At 33.5% G+C, this 23,431-nt stretch overlaps 6 protein-coding genes across 13 annotated transcripts in view; 3 read left to right on the plus strand and 3 right to left on the minus strand.

Moving 5' to 3' along the window:
* Positions 1-210: 210 nt before the first annotated feature.
* Positions 211-2,518, plus strand: LOC102581110 (50S ribosomal protein L18). The gene is made up of 2 exons (XM_006354561.2): positions 211-469; positions 2,024-2,518. Exons 1-2 carry the CDS (start codon positions 299-301, stop codon positions 2,417-2,419), a joined length of 567 nt encoding a protein of 188 aa, XP_006354623.1. The 5' UTR covers positions 211-298; the 3' UTR covers positions 2,420-2,518.
* Positions 2,519-2,708: 190 nt separating this feature from the next.
* LOC102583881 (UMP-CMP kinase 3-like) overlaps positions 2,709-23,431 on the minus strand; it is a 29,438-nt gene continuing 8,715 nt past the window's right edge. Inside the window, exons 1-11 of one of the 4 annotated variants that reach the window (XM_015311954.1) lie at positions 7,341-7,502; positions 6,606-7,119; positions 6,453-6,514; positions 5,722-5,773; positions 4,789-4,906; positions 4,433-4,589; positions 4,250-4,330; positions 3,992-4,099; positions 3,818-3,889; positions 3,064-3,114; positions 2,709-2,946 (exon numbers count right to left, since the gene is read on the minus strand). In XM_015311954.1, coding sequence (XP_015167440.1) covers positions 3,103-3,114; positions 3,818-3,889; positions 3,992-4,099; positions 4,250-4,330; positions 4,433-4,589; positions 4,789-4,906; positions 5,722-5,773; positions 6,453-6,482 — 630 coding nt within the window. In that variant the 5' untranslated portion in view covers positions 6,483-6,514; positions 6,606-7,119; positions 7,341-7,502 and the 3' untranslated portion in view covers positions 2,709-2,946; positions 3,064-3,102. Of the gene's footprint in view, positions 2,947-3,063; positions 3,115-3,817; positions 3,890-3,991; positions 4,100-4,249; positions 4,331-4,432; positions 4,590-4,788; positions 4,907-5,721; positions 5,774-6,452; positions 6,515-6,605; positions 7,120-7,340; positions 7,509-23,431 lie in introns of those variants that run through there. The other 3 variants (XM_015311956.1, XM_006354569.2, XM_015311955.1) reach the window with 3 other exon arrangements.
* Positions 10,789-12,829, minus strand: LOC102583553 (pentatricopeptide repeat-containing protein At1g06270-like). Its single transcript, XM_006354568.2, has 2 exons — positions 12,445-12,829; positions 10,789-12,234 (listed from the first exon to the last, which is right to left on the minus strand). Exon 2 carries the CDS (start codon positions 12,078-12,080, stop codon positions 11,079-11,081), a length of 1,002 nt encoding a protein of 333 aa, XP_006354630.1. The 5' UTR covers positions 12,081-12,234; positions 12,445-12,829; the 3' UTR covers positions 10,789-11,078.
* LOC102583227 (uncharacterized) lies at positions 13,306-14,672 on the minus strand. The gene is made up of 2 exons (XM_006354567.2): positions 13,773-14,672; positions 13,306-13,631 (listed from the first exon to the last, which is right to left on the minus strand). The coding sequence occupies exons 1-2, from the start codon at positions 14,557-14,559 to the stop codon at positions 13,516-13,518; spliced, it is 903 nt and encodes a 300-aa protein (XP_006354629.1). The 5' UTR covers positions 14,560-14,672; the 3' UTR covers positions 13,306-13,515.
* The window catches only part of LOC102582663 (phosphatidylinositol N-acetylglucosaminyltransferase subunit P-like), a 40,227-nt gene continuing 35,423 nt past the window's right edge, over positions 18,628-23,431 (plus strand). The window contains exons 1-5 of one of the 5 annotated variants that reach the window (XM_015311953.1): positions 18,628-18,996; positions 19,199-19,241; positions 20,465-20,700; positions 21,225-21,297; positions 21,611-21,691. In XM_015311953.1, the coding sequence (XP_015167439.1) occupies positions 18,918-18,996; positions 19,199-19,241; positions 20,465-20,700; positions 21,225-21,297; positions 21,611-21,638 (459 nt within the window). In that variant the 5' untranslated portion in view covers positions 18,628-18,917 and the 3' untranslated portion in view covers positions 21,639-21,691. Of the gene's footprint in view, positions 19,242-20,447; positions 20,701-21,224; positions 21,298-21,610; positions 21,692-23,431 lie in introns of those variants that run through there. The other 4 variants (XM_006354565.2, XM_006354566.2, XM_015311951.1 and 1 more) reach the window with 4 other exon arrangements.
* Positions 21,652-23,327, plus strand: LOC102582323 (dynamin-related protein 1E-like). The gene is made up of 5 exons (XM_006354564.2): positions 21,652-21,731; positions 21,811-21,930; positions 22,016-22,086; positions 22,486-22,924; positions 23,001-23,327. Exons 1-5 carry the CDS (start codon positions 21,696-21,698, stop codon positions 23,127-23,129), a joined length of 795 nt encoding a protein of 264 aa, XP_006354626.1. The 5' UTR covers positions 21,652-21,695; the 3' UTR covers positions 23,130-23,327.

The raw sequence follows: 23,431 nt of genomic DNA on the forward strand, positions 1-23,431 counted from the left end.
AATGAAATCACTAAAATTTGTAATTATTTATTAAAACTCTAGCCCCTTGTCAATGCTTCAGATGCAAGCATTGTATATTTATTGTTATATTTTGGTATTTGAAACTCTGGTAAAAAAATATAAACTACAAAACTCCTTGCCAATACGGTAAGGAAAGAAGAAACGAGATTATAATATAATAAATCGAACCGTCACAAATAAGATAGTCAGAGTTATTACACAGTAGGCCTATCTCCTGTGTTGTTTGGTTAAAACAGATATTTCTCCCTTTACCTTAGTGAAGAAGAGTTCACCAAGAATGGCTTCTTCTTCTTCTTCATTGGCACCTCTATCTTTCTCCCTTTCCTCCGAATTGCTTCCATCCGGGTCATCACGCAAACCCAATTCCCTTTCATGGTCTTCTTCATTTCCCCAACTCAAAATTTCTGCTTCTTCAATTCCCTGCCTTTCAAATCTCTCTTTCTACAAGGTATATCTCTTCAGCTCTTTCAACAATTTTAGTTTATTTTTTAGAGAATCTTTCGCACTGTAACTTCTACTTTAATTCTGTCAATTTCTTGCCCTAATTTGATTTAATCTGCATACACATTTCGTCTTTTTTTTTTTTTTTTTTTGTGTGTGTGTTATTGACTCTGGATAGTAACTAGGTCAAAAAAAAAATGTGAAAGAGGGAAAAATAGTTGGTGATATTTCTGCTTAACTGCAGTGTATGTTTCCACCTTATCTGATTGTGAAAAACTGTGATATTAGAAAGGAAATTCAGCTGAAATGATAGTGTTCCTTTTGAAAGACTGGATTTTTATGAGATTTAAGGGTCAATTTGAGGAATTCTGAAGCAAAGCTCATATGACACAAATGTTGATTTTCAAAATAGAGATTGACCATTGTGGTTTCTAAGTTTTTGATTGAACAGCTACCTCTCTTGGGGAAGGGGAAAGAGAAGGTTGTCGAAGTGAGGACGTAAAGATGGGCAAAGGGATTGTACAAACAGTTGCTAAATATGTTCCTTCTTTTCAACATTGCTATTTGCACTCTTAAGAGTCTGAATATCTTTACATGATTGTAGTTAAGTAGAGAGTGCTGGATGAAGTTCCTGACCTGTGTAAATATTGTTAGACGAGAACTGGAATGTATCTGCTTAATCATTAAGGCCTTTTTAAATTGTAACTCAATGCTCACTGCTGCTTTAGAGTGTATCTTGATATAAGGTTAGCTCGATTGACTAGTGTTGCATTTACATTTTAGCTCTTAACATAAAAGTTTCTCATATTTTTTTCCTTCAGAATTGGAGAACAGTTTTAGGATAGAGTTAGTACATACCAAGAACGAGATAGAACTTCCAAAGAAAAATGGCTCTTAGTTTTCTCACCAAGAGTTATTTGTAGAGAAACCTTGTTGTAGTTTCATTCACTATCTCACCTTCTTTACCTGCAATTATTCTCCTGAAAGCAATATTCACATGCGGAGATTTCTTATATCTGTATTGCTTGGCTTGTTTATATGTTGTTTTTGTTACTTAATTATTAAACAGATGTGCTGATTTATGGGAAGTATCTTCTAGAATTGGGCATATGTGATGTACAGTGATTGGTAATGTGAGTGAAATTTGAATATGTAGTTGACTTCAAAATCGTATCCATTGTGTTTCTTCATTGCTTACCCGATAGCATAGCTGCCTCAGCTTACTTTTTTTGCTGCAAGTACATATCTTTTTTACTTAGAAGACAATTATTTTGTTTGATATTATAAAGAGTTTAGGAGACAAGATTCTTTCAAGTTGGGAAACTTTTAATCTATGAAAGAAGTCATCATTTTGCTCGAATAAGATCCCTGCTCTACGAAGAGATAAGAGTTTGGATCAAAATAGGAGGTATTCATATACCGTACAATTTCTGCATGTATAGCGTCTTCCGACATGTTTATATCCTAGCTTAGCATGGATAACAGATTAGAAACTGCAGCATGGGTAACTGTTTCATGCGGATTTAAGAATGTACTTGCTCATTTTATTTTATTTTTGTAGAAATTTGTCATTGAGGCTGCATGGACAAGAAGATCTCGGAGTGAAGCTGCAAAGAAGCCCAACAGGAAATCATGGAAACAAAGGACAGATATGTATTTGAGACCTTTTTTACTAAATGTTTTCTTTTCAAAACGATTTATCCATGCCAAAGTCATGCATCGAGGAACCAGCAAGGTGATATCTGTTGCTACCACAAACTCGAGAGACTTGAGGAACACATTGCCATCACTTACTGATAACGATGCTGCTAGGGTAATAGGCAAATTGATTGCAGAGCGATCAAAAGAAGCTGATGTCTATGCCATTGCATATGAACCTGGGAAGAACGAACGAATAGAAGGCAGACTTGGGATTATTCTTGATACTATACAACAAAATGGCATCATATTTGTTTAAAAATTTCACCTTGTGTACTTTTTACTTGCAACTAGCTATATTAGTTATTTTCAGTATCAGTAATTACCAACTATTAGAACATATACGTTTTCTTCTGCATTCTTCCGAGCTCGTCTTTGTAGCATATGATAATGTTACTTGCCAAAAAGATTGTTCTGTTACTGTGGTCCTGTCTTCTTGGAAGGCTCTGACAAGAGCAAGATAGGACATTGTCCTTAAATTTGTGCAAATGGATAGCCAAATAATAATTATTAGTACTACTGAGTTTCAAGGATTTGTTCGTTATAGAAAGGGAGAAACTCTTGTAATATTATTTATCAGATATCAGAATCGATAATGATAACAATACAGAGACAATAAGCCAATAATACAACATTGTGTTTCCTTCAAAAGAAACAAAAAAATAGAGGGGAAAAACAAAGAGAAAATTTTGCATAAACTCGTATAAAAAAAGTAGAATCTATAAAGATACATCGTTTTGCTGAAGACACATAGCAAGCACCAATATTCAAACAATACTGATATACCTGGAGAGAGAAATGACAGAAGAAAAGGTTAGTTAACACTTAACAGTAAAATCAATTCACAGCAGCAGAAACAGATGCACACATTAACGCAAGCCCAAGTTTAGGGTTCTCAATTACCATAACAATTAATCCTGATGCCTCTCTACTAATGAATTCTCAGGCCGCAACCTGTTACATAAAAGAAAAATATGTATAAAATAACAAGAAAAAGGAAATAAAGGATATGCACAACCAAAATATAGTTATTTAGACAAACAAATAAAGACGATGGCATAATGGAAAGACAGAATATATGCCCATACCAATCAATTGGTAATAGAAGAGATTTTTATGACTGCACAAAGTTAGAGAACTTCTAGTACTTTAAGTTTTATTTTGTATAAATGCTGGTGTGAGATGAATTTTAATTGGATTAATATGGTTAATGAGGATTCATATAGTCAACCCCAACTTATTATGGATTGAGGCCTAATTGTTCTGAAGATCAGCTCATATTATGAGCTCAATTAGCAAGCCAACCACAGTGAATCATCATATCAATCATTCTGGCATATTATTATGGAGACAATTCTCCTGGATAAGGCAAAATTTAGGAGCAACTCTAACCATATCAATCATGATAAATAAAAATAATGCTCCATGAACTCAAAATATATGCAGAAATTGTTTGAATTGTAAGGCAAACAAGTTCACAGGATTCTCAACACCAAGTGTTAATTTACTGATCTCATAATGTAGAACAGATCTAGCTATGCATAAGCCCTAACATTTACCTCCCAATTACATTACACATGCCAGCTATCCTTTTCCATGCAAGTTACTAGGTCTTAATATCCTTGAAACATTCACTAAACCATCGTTAATACTTTACCTTCTCATTAGCTGGGGTAAAAACAGCTTTAACGGCTTCAAATACTTCTCCAACGGGCTTTACAGCATCAATCTGAAGGCAAAAAAGATGTCGACTTCTGTTTAATATGCACAGTCTCTCTCTCTAGAGTGGAGGGGAGGAAGATGGTAAAGAGGCTGCAAGATAAAACAGTACCTTTCGAACCTTCCCCTTGGAGTTGTAATATTCAATAACAGGTAGACTAGATTCCATGTAAACGTTGAATCGCTTCCTTATTGTTTCAATATTATCATCTTCTCTTCCCTAAAGAACGAAAATTTCAAAGTTAATGAGAAGAAAATCAATCACAATACTAGAAAAGAAGATTAACAAAGAAGAAACAAGAATACCATAAAGGTTTGAAGAACTGTAAACATGACAAGAAGTCTTCTACCAAGATATAATATGTCTAACCTGGTTCCGACCTAAAAGGCGTTTCTCCATCTCTGCTTCAGGACAATCAAAGAAGAGCACAAACTCAGGCTCAATTCCAGTCTGGGAGACAATAAAATGTGAAAGTCAAATTTTAACAACTCTTAATAAATAGGAGAATTATCAAGATGCAGCTAAAAAAGAGTGGTGTACTGAGGAACTCACGACCAACTCAAAAGCAGCACGGTTCTCCTCATTCCGGGGGAAACCATCAATAAGAAATTTGTCATTGCCATTTTCCTGAATTGCTCGTTGGAGAAGCTTAATTGTTACCTCTGATGGAACAATTTTCCCTTCTTTAATCATGTTCGAAATCATCGTCCTGTACATTCAAAAGCACAGTACTGAGGATTAATCCTTTGTGTGCAATATTGCTTGAAGCTATTGAACAAAACTCAAAGAGAATGATGCAACTTAGCAAACAGCTGTTGATCTACTACACAGAATGTTGGTTGAAATGACAAAGGGTAAAAAGTAGGGAGAAAGATAAAACAACACACAATCAAAACAAGATATCCTACCCATTCTCGGAACCAGATTTTATTTCTGCTCGGAGAAGATCACCAGCACTTAGATGGGTGTACCCAAAGTGTTCAACAATATTAGTACATTGGGTGCCCTTACCACTGCCTGGGCCACCTGTCCAAGTTAATAGAGGAAACAAATCTTAGAACAGGACAAAAATCTAATATCAATGGTACAGATTGCATCAACAAATATGCTATGTACAATGAGGATGTGTATTTGATCCACAAATCCGCACAGGTGGCATCCCCATAATAGGATATTTCCTAATAATTGTTTTATTCACAATGCCCAAACATAAAAAATCTTTTTTGAGTGAGTTAGATAAAGAAGCAGAGCAATTAGCTTAAGAGTATATTAAGTTTTATGGTGAAATAGATATACCTCCTTCAATTTTTCTCAAGTAACCCTCACAAGTCATTACTACAAAACCCTCCTTCTGTCAACTTTAATCACAAAGATGAAGCCCCGTTACTTCAGAAAATCAATTCTACCATCACAATTTAAACTGGAGTCAAATTTTTTCCAACCAGTCCAATCTGATCTGACTTTTACACAATATAGCTTCTTGTTTCATTTTGATTAAAATTGGATGTAAATTCCCTAAGGATCCTTAGGGTCATCCAGGCAATAGTTTATTGATACAATAAATGGGTTTGGGCAGTTTCAACCAAAGAAGCTATAGTTACGGCGTCAAACCCTAAAAAGTTAGACATGTAGACTGCCAAGAGCTGCATTTTAATTGGTATTAGTGGTAGCACTAACTGAACATGTAGATCAGATAACATATGATGGCAAACATATATTGTCCAACAAGTTCCACCTCTAATCCTCACAATTACATACAGGGACAAAATACTTTGCCATACTATGAGGTGCCGTATCGAGAATGGCACAAGATCATGCAATGTTGGTGTTGAAAAACTCACCTAGAACAAAAATAACAGTGACCTTCTTGTTGGTTGGCAGGCTTACTGCTCCCTGCAATTCATTATTAAGAAGATATCAAATTAAGGAGAATGTGGCATCCGCGTGACACTGCAGGAGCAGAAATCATGGATAATTATACTATTTATTAAGAGTGGAGGTGGTAATTTATGTAGGGGAGGAGTTTTTTATATTCAACAATAATGTTCTTATGATAATAGAATTAATGCCTAGCAAGAAGAATTCATAGAACGATATGAGAACTTTTATACATAAAGAACTTCAGGGAGGAGAATGGGAGTTGGACCCTTATTTCCGTTCTTTCTTGGTGTTGCTGTTGGTACATGCATCCTGCAAATCTAGAAAATCGGTATCTAATTTCACAGTGCAATTGTTGTAGCCCCATATGTTGTAAGACTAAGACACCAGAACTGGATACCACAACTCCACTATTTAAAGTCTTTAAAATCTCATAACATTTTCTGCAGGTTTTTTTAATTATAGTAGAACTTCTTTTTGCTTTGACAATAGAGAAATTAGTGAAAGCTTAAAGGTCAAGCATCCCTCCAATAATGCCGTCCAGTGTAGAAAGCATTTCACTTTTGTTTAGATTCCAGATGCTTAGACCATACGAAAATGAGAACTCATTCACAAAGGGAGTGGACACCAATAATCAAGGTAATAAGAATATTCTCTGGATATATGAAGCACATTTAGTTGTAAAGAAAGCTACCTGGTTAGCAGACTCGACAACAGTCCCCATGGATTTCTGGTAATTTGGTCTTACAAAATTGTCTGCAGAAAGACAGACTCAATCAATTACTCAGGAATGTTGACACTAAAAATAAAGGAAGGGAGACTGAACATCTAGAAGGAAAAGACTTGCACTTTCAGAGATCAGATGCTGGAATCTTCACTTAATATATTCCAGCTTCAGATCACATAAGAAAAATGAACATGTTCACATTAATAAGCTTCAGATATTATAACTGCTAGAGTCAAAAACAGAATCTTCATGTCTCCAGAAAATGTACATTACAAAGCTTGAAGCAACACTTTTAATCTAAAGTATAAAACATCAATCTTCATAATAGATGACAATAAAAAGCAAAAAAGCCAGAACCCAGGTATTTACATGCACCCGCCCCGCTTTATCATTAATTTATTCCTTCCCACATACATTCCCAAGTACCAGCCTAAACTATTCCCAAGCCTCGATACTATCCTAAAACAGTAGAAATTTTCCAGCAACACTCCACCATTGAAATTGAAAGAGATCAACACAAGTTAAACAAAAACCCACAAGTATCAAAAAAATAATAATCAAATCTTTAAACGAGAAACAATAAATCTGTCGGTGCAAAATTGAGCAGCGCAAACCAGATGAAATTGCATGAGATCTGTTCAACCATAAACAAATTCCTAATCAGATCAAATCAAAACTAGCTCCAAAATACAAAATCAAATCTCAAGAATTCCAAAACAAAGAAACAAAATTCGGGTCAGATCGGAGCAAAGAAAATGCAGTAAATTGAAGAATGCAATGTATGAAATTGAGGAGATGAATGAAAAAGCGTAGATCGGGAAGAGAGAAAGAGAGAAATCAAGATCTGAAGCTTACCAAAGATAGAAGAATGGTGATTTGTTGAGGTACAAAAAGGGAGGGAATGGTAATGTGAAGAGCTCGCGAGGCTCTTTGAGATATATTTATAGGCCTCGACCCAAATTTGGGAGAACCATTTTGAACGGTAAACTCTTCCCTTTTTCCTTTCGCACTCCACACGTTGCGTTGAATGGTTACTCTTTTTTTCCTTTTTCACTTTATAGTGAATTGACTAGCTTAACAATTTTGGACGTTTGGGCATGTGATTTGAAATTATAATTTTAATTATATGTTTAGATACATAATTTAAGAACATCATTTCAAATTCTCGTTATTTAACAAGTTTAGAGATCTCAAAACTTTTTAAAATGTAAAACTTAACTTATAAATTTATATTTTGTAAAGAAAATACTGATGATCGATCTAAAGAGTGAAATTGTCCATACCTCGTGAAAGAATTATATTAAACGAAAAACTAGTGCAAATGTTTACATTAAGAATTATATTAAAAGAAAAAATAGTGCAAATGTTTACATTAAGAATTATATTACAAGAAATTTTATAAAATTATGTGTATTTGAAAGTTTGTAATTGTAAATGTTTATTTATAAAAGGATCATGGAATAAACGATTTATCTATGTGGCTCCTTAGGATAATCCAGTATATCTTGATTATGAACTATAGTTTGCTTATTTGATAAGATTATATTAGATTTGAGGTAATTTTGATAGTTTTCATAACTTACGGGGTTTTCAGATTTATGAAGAAAAAAAATACGAACTTAAAATATAAAAAATGAAAAATTGCATGTAACTTCAAATTAGTTTGATTTCAAATAATGCCCCTGTTATCCGCTTTTAATCCGAAAGTGCACTAAAAAAATTTAATCTTTTCTTTTAACCATGTACATCATTTTTGGCATAAATTAAGAAAGAATGGACATATTCAATTTTAGATAGGATTGTTTATTTGTTTATATTTTGGAATCATACGAAAAAGAATTTAATTGTTTGTACGAGAATTAGAGCTAGAAATAAGAAAATAAATGTGTGACTTGTTTATGCTCATGGCTGGTTGATAGCTACTTTACACTTGTTTTTTCTATTTGTTTTCTTCTTTTTGGCAAACTAATTAATTAAAGATATGACAATATTTTTAATGGTACGTGGAGAAAGAGCTGGTTTGTTTTTTTTAGCTAAATTCCATAGCTTGGTTTTTTAGACTAAAGATTGTTGACATGGTGATTTGCAAGGAGATGTTGTTTGCGCTTAATAAAGAGTTAAATTTTAATTATTTATATTTTTATATATGAATAGACATCAAATATTAATATTTTTCGTTTTACTTAAAATATATGGACTTAAAGTTGAAGATGAATTGTGTTTAGTCATGCTAGTCGTAAAAAAATATTTGTAAATATGTACTTAAAGTTCATAATTGAAGTTCATAGAACTACAAACACAATTTTTACATAAGCCGATCTATATAAAAGCGTAAAAATGTGTATAAGCACCTCTTATACACTTCTATACATACAATATCTACAGTAAAATATCGTATGTATAAGTATTGCTGTGAAAAAAAAAGAAGAGGCTATTCATATAGACCGTATATTTTTGTAAAAATCTTCAATTAGAATACAAATGCACTCAAAAGAAAGAATGTGAATAGAAAAAAACTAATTAGAAGGTTGGTATAATAAATGATTATGATTGTGGTACTTCACCCTTAAGCCTTGTTTTCATCAGAATTACAAATTTTCCATTAGCCCATTTTCAAGGTTGGTCTCATGTCAGGGTTAGGCCTCGAGTCGACATCGGGTCCCTAGTCATGGCTGGGTCAGTTGTTGGGTCCCAGGTTAGGCTTAGGCCAGGGTTGGGTTGGATTTCGAGTCGGAGTCGAAGCAAGGGTTCCTGTTTAAGGGCAGGTCCTGATCCAAATGTCATAGTATTTGTCACCATTATACCTAAATATTCCTGGAATAATATTTTCTCCTTACTAATAAAACACTCAAAAACAAGTAAAAATCCACTTATTTTTTCAGAAAAATATTTTCATTTTTACCAAACACACCCAAAGTGTGTATACTTTATCCTCCTTAGGATCTACCGTTAAAATGTCTCGATTTCAAGATTGAAATACTTTTGACATTTTTTTTCCAAATTAACAAAATATTTTAAATGTTACATATAAGAAAATAATAGAAGTTTTTTTTGTGACAGAAGAAAAGGTCAAAAGAGTACTTGTCAAGACACCAATCTAAAAGTTCAAATGCTAACTTTCTAGTAAAGCAAATTCGAAAGTTCAGTGGAACGCTTAAAAAACCATCAAAGTTGATATTTTTATGCTAGCTAACATGCTTTCATGTTATAAAAGCTTTTTTTTAAAAAAAAAAATCTAAAATAAATTCTTTTCCATATTGGAGTAAAATAAAAATTCGAAAGGGTCTTTATCACAAATTCCTGAAATAACACGCACCCTGTTAGCATATGAAACTTACGTTCAAAAGAATATGATAGCAGATAGAATATTCTTGCTCTTTTACCGATCAAAAAATATTCTTACTTTTTTGTAATTATAATAATAGTGTACTGGCCAGCTTGCTGTACCTTTACTATTTCATTGGGTAAATGTTATCTTCTACCACCTGATATATATATATATATATATATATATATCAGGTTAATCAGCCGGCCATCAAAGCTTAGGCAGATGAAAAAAATATCATCTAGTGTATCTTGCCTTCACTATAAATTTAAATTTGAGAATCATAGTTTGCTTCACTTCATTGATTACTAGATCACACCCATGATTGTTGGAATATTCTTGAAATTTTTTCTTTTGATGAACGTGGTGTCTGCAGTGGCGTAGCCACATGGTGGTTAGGGTCGTCGGAAAAAATAGCAAAATTATACACGAAATGATTAAATAACATAATTTGGACACTCTAAACATAACAAGCTATTATAGTCCAGTGGTTTCACTTCCTTGGAATGAGAAAGTGCTCGTGTGTTCGGATTTATTGTGCTATTTCTGGACACCCTTTATGGAATTCCTGGCTCCGCCATTGGGTGTCCGAGCCAAAGCACCTCAACTAATTCCACAGGATATCCGTCACCTCCCACCAGCAAAATTTCAAATCCTTGTAGATCACTTCTCTTGTTGATTTGCTATATACTAGCACTCCACTTTTACCTAACTGTTTCTCTATTGGGGAATGCTGGAAAAATGACCAGCTGACATTAGAATTTGGTTAAATACCAGATTGCCAAGTAGAACTTTTCAATTCAACTTTAATCTCTTATGAAACTTATACTCATTTTATTTAAAACTTGTCATGGTTTTCTTTATAATGTAGATTTCTAAGTATGACATTGGACAGTACAAAAATTCTTGATTTTTATAGTTTATCACATGCTTTTCTTATATCTCAACGCAGGAAAATTTTAAACTATTGAACAGAAATGAGAAGTCATGATTTACAAATAAACTATATTTCAATCTCAAATTACTGGAGAAGCTATACAACTTCATTCAGAAGCAAAAAATGTATAACTTTCCGTCTAATGCATATGAAAATGCAATAACGAGCTTTGAGTTTCATAAACTAATCAACAAACTATAACGTGATATACAGTACCTAGGTTCTGAGAGGACTCCCAACGGAGTTGCTGAAATTACAGTCATACCTTCAGTCTGGATAATGATCTTGATCCCTTTCTATGAAGCTTACTGATTCACATGTATGCATGGAACTACGACCTTAGCTCTGCAAACCTCTGTCTCACGGCATTGGCAAGTTTCCACTCACCAATACTTGTCAGGCCTTCAACAACCTTTTGCCTTGACCTTATGTATGGTATAAAGCCTCTCTTGGTCATTTCTATCACAAACTTTCCAGCCAAAATAAACTGCCGACTCTCTAAGCACCCTTCAAGCACTGACTGGTAGCACTCGAATCCAATATGCACACCCTCATTTGTTAAGAACTCAATTACTTCAATTGCTCTCCTTATCTCTTTGTTAGCCAGTATTGCTGCCAAAGCTTTCACCAAAGTTTCTTTTCTGGGGCTCAAGCCAAATATGGCAACCATTTCATTCAATGTCTTTATGATAGCGGACGTCATTCTTAGCTCGGACAAGTTGTCAATTAAAGAACCATAACAATCCAAATCCGGACTACAACCAGCACGGCCCATGCCCTTCAATACATTAACTGCTTCATCTATCTGATCAACCTTACAAAGCGATGAGATTAGGTAACTGCAAGTGCCACAATCAGGTGCATATCCAATATCCTGCATTTCCAACAATATGCTTGAAACAGAATAGGATTTACTCCGACGTTCAATCCATGCAGTGGAGAGTAGGAGGTGAGTTTGAGGTACTGGAATGCAGCCAGAGCGAAGGGTACGCTGGAGAATGGCAAGAGCAAGTGGGAGAGGATTTGAGCTTAGGAGACTGTAGGAAAGGAGACAGGAATATGCAATTTGAGGGCGATAACGAGGCCTGATCGGAGTAAAAGACTGTAAAATTTCGTCAACAATTTTGACACTTGTGTTTTCAGGGAAGGAGGATAAAAATGAAAAGGGGTTTGGACTGCGGTGAAACCCTTCAGAAGAGCTTAGAATATCAGGAATCTGTTCATATCTTTTATCTTCCACCACAGCTTTAATGGATTCTTCAAGCATTCTTGCTGAAGAGATAAAAGAACGACAAAGAGGACGAACAGAGAAGTGTAGCTTTGCAACAGCCATCACCCTATCCAGGTTCTTCTTATTTTCCTCTCAAATGTAAATAAAATTAGTCGAGCTGCACATAAACTGATCAAACACGAAAGCTGATTTTTTATATTTTTTTAATTGGAATGAACAGCTTAGTGTTGGCTCAGAATGCTTGAATTACCTACACCTGCAGAAGGGGTTTGCAGCAATTGGACACATGATATAGCAAAAAGAATGAAGAGCAGAAAATATGTGACAATATTCATTGTGGCATAACATCAAACAGGGAACAGGCATAAAATGGGACAAAAATAATAAACTTCATTTTCTCCTGGGAAAGATTCAAATACATACAAATTCAACATTCTATCAAGTGGAAAAAGGAGAAAAGTAATACCTGATCTGATTATTAACACTATCACGCATCCGTATTCTTCTGCAATTTTTTTTGCCTCTTCTTCGGTTTCCAAACATTTTACAACTTTTATAATTACTTTACTATGAGGTGTTGTTATTATTCTCCTAATTATTTTGTTTATATTTTCAAATCACGATTCAATTTAATCAATAACGTTATATTCAATTAAAAGATGCAACTCACGTAAAAGAGTGCGTACACACATTGTGTTTTTCAAATTAAAGAGGGGATAATTTAGATGTGTTTCTCACTGTTTCAATAGTTTGGATATGAAACTCAAAAAAAGTTATACTTTAGGTGTGTTTTAAACACTTTCATTATGTACTCTCGAATATTTTATTTTTATGTTCTACATTTAAGATTACAGCTTTTTAAAATGTAATGAATATTACTATTGTATAAAGTTCTCTTAAAGTTCATATTATACAATGAATTAGCTAAATGAAAAAAAATATTACTGTCGTATAATTTATATAATATCCTTTTTTTCATCTTTCAATAATTATTGCAGATATACAATTTATATGAGTTTGTAGACTAAATAATTGTCTGAGGAGTATTACTTTCATCTTTCAACCCCTATTTTTTTTGTATGAATCCTTTCTCTTTTGCAAGTTTACCCATTGTGAAACTACGTGTAATTGCACTTAGCACTTATATTCATTACATAATGACTTTCGTTAGTGATCATAATTCATTGTATTGATGATAAATTATCAGAGCTCTGATAATAAAAGAAAAAAAAACTAAATAAGTGAAAGTAAATTGAATCTTCATAATTAAATACTTAAATTTGTATAAAGTTAAACAAATATATATACGAATTATACGTCACAATAATTCGAAGACACAAAACTGATAATTCCTTCAAGTTCTGAATTTCTGGCATCTTTTTTGACTTTTTTCCAAGTGTAATACCGAAAAAAATATAGTTACTATATTAAAAAAATCCACCTAGTTTAAGCAACATGAATAATATAGTAATAATTAGTTTAGAAAGATAAAAATACAAAAAGAGAAGAAAAATCAACAAACTTAACAGAAGATTCATCATCTCAATAGTATGCTGTAAGAAATGGCCACAAGAGCCAAAATGTATAGCAACTGCAGTGGCGGAAATGAGGATGCTCTGTAACTATCAGCAAAGTTTATTTCTCTGCCCCCAGCTGCAAAATTCAACATAAACACACTGTTAATGTCTAGAAATCTGAATCATGGTTACTCCATGTCAAATCACGTTATGGGTTCAGCTTCATCAAATTTAGATCGCATAAATTATTTGAGTGAAGAAGTTATGTCTCACTTACCACAATCTCTAGTAGAATTACTAGTGCTTGAGCAAATGCACTGCGCCATCTCAGTCTCTACATCAAATCCACAAGTCCCACCAGATTTAGCGCACCGGGCACATCCAGTGTCCGGCACGCTAAATGACAATTTCATCCCATAAAGCCAATCCAACGGCCCAACACCTTCCAATCTATCCGTATTATAAACACTCGTATAATGCGTGCAATCCAATATATCCATACTCATATACTTCACCGTTTCATAACCCGTGAAACAACACGCCGGCGTACTGTTAGATAGTAAATGAAACAACTTAAACGAAGTGCACGAACCGTAGAGTTCGTCACACGAATGACCGGAGAAATTAAAACAGAGCGACTTGTAATGATTAAGTACAGGGGAATCAATGGAGCAATTGACGAGGATGAAGACCGTGTCAGGCGTAGGCGGGATTATAGCTGATTGAATTTCTGACATTTTGAAGTCGTGGTGAGGTTGTAGGATTGAACAAGTAGACATTGAAGGATCGAAGATCGTCATGGTTTGCTTTTCGTAGTCGATTGATTGGACTTTGTAATTTCCTGATGGTGTTAGGAAGAATAAATCAGTAGCGGAACAATTCAGCATGTGACGATACTGTGGCGCGCCACAGCCATCGTCAATGCTGAACGGGTAGTTTATGGGAATGTTGTTACAGAAATTGCGACAAGTTGAGTGAATTTGTGGGGATTGTGATAGTAGCAACAGAATGAGGTATATTGTTAGATGATTGAACGTGAGAAAGAATGATTTTGAGTTAGCCATTGGAAAGGGAGTTTAATTTGTTGTGAAAGGTTTTAGATTTGCACACGCAGATTTCAACGAGTAACTTTTATTTTCACACGCAAATTTCAAAGATTTTGCAGAAAGCAAATGGCGAGCAGCTGTCCGCAATTGTCTCCTATTAACAATTGATTTTTTGACCGTTGGCTCGCCGTTTCACTGTCTTTTACAGGGCTCCACACTGGAAAAAATCAGTATTCGATGATGAAGGAATGAAGAATTCTTTTTTCTTATTTAAGGGAAAAGAATAATACATAACCACTTTCAATTTCATTAGCATATTCATCGATTTCCAATCAACGCTTCTTAGTCGAGCTTGTTGCACGACTAGTTATCTAGTATGGTACACATTTTCTATGTGATTTACAAGTTATCGAACAAGAGCTATTAGCTCAGCGTGCACTCGAAGAGAATCAATAATGAAACTTTCGTGGAATACCAAAAAAGCAGGAAGGTAAATGTAATTTTTTAAAAAAGGTAACGCATATGACAAGCTAGCAAAAGGACCAAGCAATTAGATATACAGGAGTAGAAAGAAAATGAAGCAATCAAAAGTAGCAGTAGTTTATCATAATGTCTCCTAAAGAAACATCATATTGGAGCTCAAAGTCAAAGGAGTCGGATAATACACAAACACATTTAGGACTCGTTTGGTGTGAGGGATTAGAAATAATAGTGATGGGATAAGGAAATAGTGATGGGATAAAAAAATTATGTTGTTTGGTTGGCAAGTCCGGGATAACTTATCCCGGGATTAATAATTAGTACCGGGATAAGTTATCCCTCCCCATGGGTGGTATAGTAATTCCGGGATAACTTATCCCGAGATAAAATAGATAAATGACAAATATGTCCCTTTAAATCCTTTTTATACATCATTTTTCACATTTATGTATATTTACATTTTTTTTAATACCATATATAAAAATATTTACTACTCCTTATTTTTATGATAATTATACAACGTGCCCGCGCGTTGCGCGGATGATTTAAAATGTAATAATTTTATAATTAAAAATATCTAATAAAATATTATATAGCTTTTAATTTTTTTTATTATATATATATATATTATGTTGAATTCTTTTAAGGATAATCAAACATCAAATACTTCAAATAATTTTACGTGTCTATACTTTATTCTTTTTATGTCATTTGAATAAAAAAACTATGTTCATAATTTATTAATTCTAAGTAACTACACTAACACTTAAAATATATATCTCAATTTAAAAATAAATAAATCAATTTAATCCCGTGGGAGATAAAATAGACCTTGTAATTGTTATATTGAAGTAGTTGCTAATTTCCTATAAAATAGATTTAAGAAAAGTGTGATCTAATTTTTTAGTGATATCTATAATTTTGAGTTTGTAATGTTTTATTTTTCAATTTACAAATTAAAATACTTTGAATTATGAAACTTTTAAAAGGAAAAAGTAGTATTGAAATGAAAATAAATATGAGTAGGAAAGTATGGCACAAATTTAGTACACATATCATACTATATATTTAAGAAAAAGAATAGTTTGGGATGCGAACGTAACTGACATTTAAGAAAAGTCCGGAACTTAAATAGGCCACAATAAAAAGACCAAAATAAGTCACTATTCTAGTAAGTAATTAAAATAGGCTTAGTGTAAGAAAAATTTCCGTTTTATCCAATGTTTCAAATGTTTTCCGTTAGTCTCTTAACGTGAATATTTTAATAAAAATGGAATTATTCTTTACACTTTGTAAAGTGGAAGAAAAAAATATATTTTACAAAGAGGAATATATTTCCCGTTTTAAATTAAATTGTCTCTCTTTATGAAGTTTTTGCGGTGTTTGTCATACAATTATATTAATTTGACATATCATAAAAACGGAAAAAATTATTACACTATGTATTTTTTTAATTCTAAAAACTACTCCAAGCTCTATTTAAGGACGTTCAAACATTGCCCTTCAACATCTTTAGTCTTCTATTTTTCTTCATTTCAATCACAAAAAAATGTCTTCTGAACCAAAAGTTAGAGTTTCGATTTATTCAGATGACAAAATTATACATGACGAAAATATTGTTTATTATAATTGTCCTCCCAAACACAATGCTAAATATTCAATTAATGCCCGATATCATAAATTTCTTTCATCATTTTATAAAAGAATAGGTATAAATAATATTGATTATAATATGATTAAAGTCAAAAAAATACCCTACTTCATTTTTATCATAAGGACATGTAAATTTTGGAGAGTGGATTATCTATAATGACGAATCGTTGACCAACTTTTTGAGGGTTCTAAATGACTACATAGATCAAATCAAGTTAACAATACTTGAAATTTATGTTAGGAAGGAGCCTAAGACTAGTCAACAACGTTCTCCTATAACAATACTTGAAAAATACTCCTCTTTGTAAAAATATAATTTTTTTCTTCCACTTTATAAAGTGTAAGAAAAACTTACACTTTACAAAGTGTAAAAAATAGTTCCGTTTTATATTAAAATATACATGTTAAGAGACTAACGGAAAATGTTTGGATTATTGGATAAAACAAATTTTTTTCTTACACTAAGCCTATTTTAGTTACTTACTAGGATAGTGGCTTATTTTGGTCACTTTTATCTTTTTGTGGCTTATTTAGGTTCCGGACTCATTTAAGAACAACATATCGCCTCGTTTGATAGATAGAGTGTATAAGAATAATAGTAAATAAAGTATATTAGTAATATTTGTATTAGTAATGTTTGTACTAATAATACTTATATTAATTACATTGTTTAATCATTGTATTAAAAATATCTTGCATGAGAAAAAAAATTATTTACAAAAATACCCTTCATAATTATGCTGGAAAAGATGTAAAAAAGATTTTTGAGGGGTAATATGGTGTTTAACTATGTTAATGCCTGCATTAAAACCCCCTGCATTACTAATACAAAAATATTTCATGTATTAATCACACACACATCAATACACACTAGAGTAAAATATTAGTTATACATACATATATCATAATATATCAGAAATGGGAGATGGAAGATGGCTCGAGAGGGATTTGTAGTTATTAATCAATCTAATGTGTGTATTAAAATAAGGGAAAGGTTCAAATATGTCATCGAACTTTGGAAAAAGGCTGATCTATGTCATCCGTTAAAAATTTGGCTCACTATGTCATTTCCATTTAAGAAAAGGCTCACCCATGCCATTATTTGTTAATAGAAAACAATTTGATTATGCAAATTCATTTTTTACATGTGATCAATTATGATTCGGCCATGTCATTAATTAAATTATTTTCTTTAAAAAAAAGGCTCAAATACGCTATCAAACTTTGAGAAAAGGTTCATCTATGTCATATGTTAAAAGTTTGGCTCATCATTTCCATTTGAGAAAAGACGCATCCATACTATTATTTGTTAATAGAAAATGATTTCGATTTTGCAAATTCATTTTTTACATGTGGTCAACTATGATTTTGGCCACATCATTATTTATTTATTTTTTAAAAGAAAAAAAGACCAAATATGTCATCGAACTTTGAAAAAAGGCTCATTTATGTCATTCGTTAAAAATTTAGCTCGTCTATGCCATTTCAATTAACAAATATAGCATGGACAAACCTTTTCTCAAACATAAATAATATAGATGACTCAAATTTTTATCGGACTACATAAATGACCCTTTTATCTCAAAATTTAATACTAGCATATTTGAGCCTTCTCCTAATACAATGCATTATTATATTATATTATAGACTAAAAAAGTGTAGGAAGGTACTAATATTACAAGTTCACAACCCAGTCTTACCTGTTAATTGATGGAAAAAAGAAGGTGGTAAGTTACCTTAACACTGTTACTCTGTCCCAATTTATGTGATTTACTTTCCTTTTTAGTCAGTCCCAAAAAGAATGACACATTTCTATATTAAGTAACAATTTGACTATAAAATGTCTATTTTATTCTTAATGAAATGATTTACAGCCACACAAATTTCTATCTTTCATTTTGGACCACAAATTTTTAAAATCTTCCTTTCTTTTTTAAACTCCGTGCCAAATCAAAGTACCTCACATAAAATGGGACGGATGGAGTAAGATTTTTTAAGGGTAAGTGCACTTCACCTAAGTTTTTCATCTCCGGCAAACAAAATTTCCCCTTGTTTGTTCAAGAACCCGATCGTGATATCGTTGTTTTCCCCCAAAATTATCAAACTCTAATTTATAGTTAGTGCAATCAGAGTAAGAAAAGGATCTGCGGAAAGGAATTTTGTTGAAGAAACCGTTGAATTCCAGCAATGGAGATCTTATAAACCTTTGAGTTCCATTGTGCATTGATGAAGAAGATCGGTTAATGACAAAACTTTCAAGTTCTATTTATGGGCAAATGATAGCAGGGATTGAAACAAAACAAGTTTTAAGGTACTCTCCAGGTATCGGCCGTTCATTATTGTTCCCAAATTACTAGTAATTAAAATTGATAAAACTTAATTAGTATATTTTGTCCCTTTCCTCTGGATTATACCTAATATAATTGTTTTACTATGTTGACAAATTAACTAGGGAAACAAATAAAAATGATACTTATTTGGGTTTCGAAAAATTCATAATTTCTTTATCAATTTTAAATTTCAGTAGCTGAGATGTCTTCAAATTGGGTAGCAGCTCAAGTAACTCGGTAAGCAGTTTTTCTCTGTGGATGTAGTTCATACATGTCTATCTAATTGCCTTTGGAAATTATAATCTGAATTGAGTTTATCTAATCTGATTGCAACTGTATTTTATGTTGTATTTGTTTCGTCCTTGTTAGTCCCATTTATTTCTGGGATTATGGTGATTGAGATTGAGATTATGGTGAATATTGGTCCATCTCGGTTGGACTCACCTACTTAGCTTAGGTTTTACCTCAGTGCCAGATTGAATGACTTGCTGCAGTTTGGAGATTGTATTAAAAGTTATAAGTATGTGAATAGAGGAAAATGTTATTAAGTAGTAATATTGTAGCGCAGTTTGATCTTCTGTAGATAGAAACTCTGATTTTAGGGCAAGCAATATAGCAATTGCAATGCCCCCCAAAAGAAAGAACAAGTGTTTGAGTCACAGGGAGTCTCAATAAACCTTTCGGAAGAAAGAAAATCCAATTTGCTTTTATTTTCCCCCTGTATGCCCTCCTTATGTGCTGTTGCGTTATATCTTTTATATTTTGTCCATTTATTCATCTCTTTGTTTTCTGAATGTTCTGAAGTGAGACAGAAAAAAATGACTTAGACTCTTAAGTTCAAATGAGAACCGATATGTAGTGGTTTTGTGTTAGAGCATTATTGATCTAAACAAAGCAATTAAAATATCACCATGTGTCATGTGGCATGCTGGATATGTGTAATTGCCAATCCTGTTTTTTTTTAAAGTCAGTGTTGTAAAAAGCTTTTAAGAGAAGCCAGGCGTGGGTCTTGCGCTTCAGATGGCTCCTTCTCTTCTGCAATATCCCTACTGCTTGCAACTTCTTTTTTCTTCTTTCTCTTCTTCTCTTCTCTGTTTCGATATCTTTTTTTTTCTCGCCTATCTCCATTGAAAGTTTAGCACCACATCTTGTTACACAATTGACTAGTAAGTTCTCTTCCTTTTCTTAATTAATGTCTTTAGTTACGGTAATATTAAAGACCTTTAAATCCATAAACTAATCATACCTGAAACACACTCCTAAGTAAGGATGAATTCCTGGTCACTAGCTCCATTCATTCCATAATTTCAAAGGAACTAATGATCCTCATTGTTATTAACTTATTATTCTGTGAGTTGCTTGGTGGTTTTTTAGTGGAAATGACTTAATTCTAGAGGCAGTTTCCATGCACTAACATCTCTGTTTTGGCAATTGTTGGGACAGGTATAATTCTTATTCAGAGTGACACTTTGGACCTTCTTAGATATCGTGATGCTGGAAGATAAAGGTTGGGAAGATCCTCGTTCCGTTAATAGCCCTAGGAGGATCTTGAGTTTTTCCAAGAATAGGAAGGCCACTGTGTTCTTTCCAGACCCAGACGACAGAGATTCAGGTTTTGGTGTTTCTGGAGATCAGGGACCCAAGACTTTTGAAGTTTACGGATTTGTTGGCTCCATTACTACTGTTGTTGCTACAGGTCTACCCATCCTCATCTTTAAGAAGCTTAGTCTGTTATTTAGAACATATCCCTATGTTTGAATATTCAATGTTTTCTTCTGATATCATAGTTTGGAATACAGTTGAATTGTTAGTATTATAATGTGATGTGATTTTCTTCCTTGGTAATGCTCATCATGACATGAAAGTTACTTATTCTTATCTTTTGGTTAGACTCCTTGGCCTTCCTGGAAATGCTTGTGCCCAGGCATCACCAGTATCTGGATATAGGGCAGAGTATGCTAATTGATTTTTCTTGGGAGTTGAAATGACAAGGCTGTTGAAATCTCTGGATATATTACTCTGCAAATATTGAAAACAGATGCAAATACTAATTTTTGATTTGTCTGCAAGATGTCGTCTGTTGTAAAGTATTGAGCTCTCATATTTTGTATGTATAATTGCTTTGCTTTAACCTTTCCACTGGTATTCCAGCGGTCACAACATTCATTTGATTTCATGCATACGAAAGTCTGATTGGTTTCTATTATTTTCAATGAGGAGTTCTTTTTCTGGTGTGGGCATATCTTCCTGAACATTGGTTGCACTCTTTGGGAATTGTTTACTATCCAAGCAGGTAAAGAAGATGTACTTGCAGGCTTGTGTCATCTTTACATCTTGTCTCTAAAAAGATCCCTTTTTAAATTAGGAGATAATATGAATTTCATAGTTTCAAATTTACTTAGCTGGTTTGTCTGAGACACCAGAGCAAGAAGCTGGTTAGTGTATTCCAGCTACCTAAGCTGGGCTTAGTTTATTCCAATTTTTGGATCTATAATGGCATTTGGTTGTTCTGAACAAACATCTTGAAAAGAGGAGGCACAAATTTTTAATTGATAAGCCCTTTAGTTGCATTTCAGAAATTGATATATATTGGTCCTACATTTCAGAAATTACAAGTGCATGAAAGCAACTTAAAGCATTTGCAGAATGCTCAAGATGAAAAACTGCTAGTATGGGCATCTGGCTAGTAAAATGGGTTCGGAGTACCTTGCAGAACTGCTGTCAAAGGTATACTTATAGTTCTTTTCATGTAAGGAGTTCCTAACTAAGTTGAGCAGAGTTCATATTCAGATTGTTTCCATTTCAGCACTTGGAACAATTTATTAAGGCAAGAATACCAAGTATCACATCACTTATCAATAAAAGCATAGATGAACTTGAATCGGAACTGGACCACCTTGGAAGGCCTATTGCTGTTGATGCAGGCGTAAGCTTCGACTTCTATATCTATCGTTGCTACTGTTGATCGAGAGATTTTCCTTTATCTTAGTAACTGAACTGGTCTATTTCAGGCTCAACTGTATACTATTTTGGAACTTTGCCGTGCTTTTGATAAGATATTTAAGGAGCATCTAGATGGAGGGTAAGTGGATTGTTTTCTTTTTTCCCTTAATTTTCCAAATCTAACTTTCATTATCGTAAGCACTTCAAAAAATCCAAAGGAACCATAGTGGAAAACCATAAAGCACAAAGGAACTTGAAATACAAGGGAGGGATTTGGCATAGGCTGAAAAGAGACCACCAAATGTGACTAGTACCCATAAAACACAAAGAATTTGAAGAAACTTCACTCATGAGAACTTGTAAAAAAAAAAAAAAAGATGTACCCATTAAACTCAAGGAATTGGCAAACATTTCAGTAGACATGTGACACTCGTCTACCTTGTCTGTAAATGCTTGTACTGATTTAAGATGAACTTCCAGTTTATTGCTCTGCACCTAGACTATATATAACATGAATTTATCTCTTTTTGTTAATCAGTCGACCTGGTGGTGATCGAATTTATGGAGTGTTTGACAACCAACTACCTGCTGCTTTGAGAAAACTCCCGTTTGACCGATATCTCTCTGTGCAAAATGTGAGGAATGTTGTTTCAGAGGCAGATGGTTACCAGCCTCACTTGATAGCACCTGAGCAAGGTTATAGACGTCTAATTGAAGGGGCCTTAAATTATTTTAGAGGCCCAGCTGAAGCCTCTGTTGATGCTGTAAGTAAGGGGGGAAAGCCAGAAGCTTCTGCTGCCGTAGACCGGTATGGAGAGGGTCACTTTCGTCGGATAGGTTCAAATGTATCATCATATGTAAATATGGTGTCTGATACATTGAGGAACACACTCCCCAAAGCAGTGGTTTATTGTCAAGTTAAGGAGGCCAAACAATCTTTGTTGAACTACTTCTACACTCAGATTGGGAAGAAAGAGGTACTATCTCAGTGTTCATCCCGAATTAGCAGTTTTTTTTATAGTACAAGTGCTGACGGTTGTTTATATTTCTCAGGGCAAGGCACTTTCAGAATTGTTAGATGAAGATCCTGCATTGATGGAGAGAAGAATGCAATGTGCCAAGAGGCTTGAACTGTACAAGAAAGCAAGAGATGAGATTGATTCTGTAGCGTGGGTACGATGATTGCACTTTAAGAGACACCTTTCTTCTACGATACAACAAATTCACGACTTGGATGAATCAATATCGCTGCTTGTTCGAACATTTTAACAGCCTAAATTCTTTGATTGTTGTAGTCATATTATTTGGTTTGGATGAATTGTTGCTTTATTATGTATTTGTGAACTGAGTTAATACCACATTCAGTTGTCCTTTTGCTCAGGCTGCTGCTCCATTTTTGTACTTGTACCTTTTACTGCTTATGGACTTGGATAAAGAAATGATGTAGAAATATGGCGTCTTTAAACAGTAAACTTCTTCTAAAA

Source organism: Solanum tuberosum, unplaced genomic scaffold, assembly GCF_000226075.1.
Source record: "Solanum tuberosum cultivar DM 1-3 516 R44 unplaced genomic scaffold, SolTub_3.0 scf00173, whole genome shotgun sequence".
Taxonomy (NCBI): Eukaryota; Viridiplantae; Streptophyta; class Magnoliopsida; order Solanales; family Solanaceae; genus Solanum; species Solanum tuberosum.

What these genes read in the sequence shown, in the direction of transcription:
- LOC102581110 (XM_006354561.2), top strand. Translation starts at nt 299, where the DNA reads ATGGCTTCTTCTTCTTCTTCATTGGCACCTCTATCTTTCTCCCTTTCC. An exon ending in CAAATCTCTCTTTCTACAAG is followed by an intron (nt 470 to 2,023) that starts GTATATCTCTTC and finishes TTATTTTTGTAG; the next exon opens with AAATTTGTCATTGAGGCTGC.
- LOC102583553 (XM_006354568.2), bottom strand. Translation starts at nt 12,080, where the DNA reads ATGGCTGTTGCAAAGCTACACTTCTCTGTTCGTCCTCTTTGTCGTTCT.
- LOC102583227 (XM_006354567.2), bottom strand. Translation starts at nt 14,559, where the DNA reads ATGGCTAACTCAAAATCATTCTTTCTCACGTTCAATCATCTAACAATA. An exon ending in TAATTCTACTAGAGATTGTG is followed by an intron (nt 13,632 to 13,772) that starts GTAAGTGAGACA and finishes TGAATTTTGCAG; the next exon opens with CTGGGGGCAGAGAAATAAAC.
- LOC102582323 (XM_006354564.2), top strand. Translation starts at nt 21,696, where the DNA reads ATGGGTTCGGAGTACCTTGCAGAACTGCTGTCAAAG. An exon ending in CTATTGCTGTTGATGCAGGC is followed by an intron (nt 21,931 to 22,015) that starts GTAAGCTTCGAC and finishes GGTCTATTTCAG; the next exon opens with GCTCAACTGTATACTATTTT. An exon ending in AAGGAGCATCTAGATGGAGG is followed by an intron (nt 22,087 to 22,485) that starts GTAAGTGGATTG and finishes TTTGTTAATCAG; the next exon opens with TCGACCTGGTGGTGATCGAA.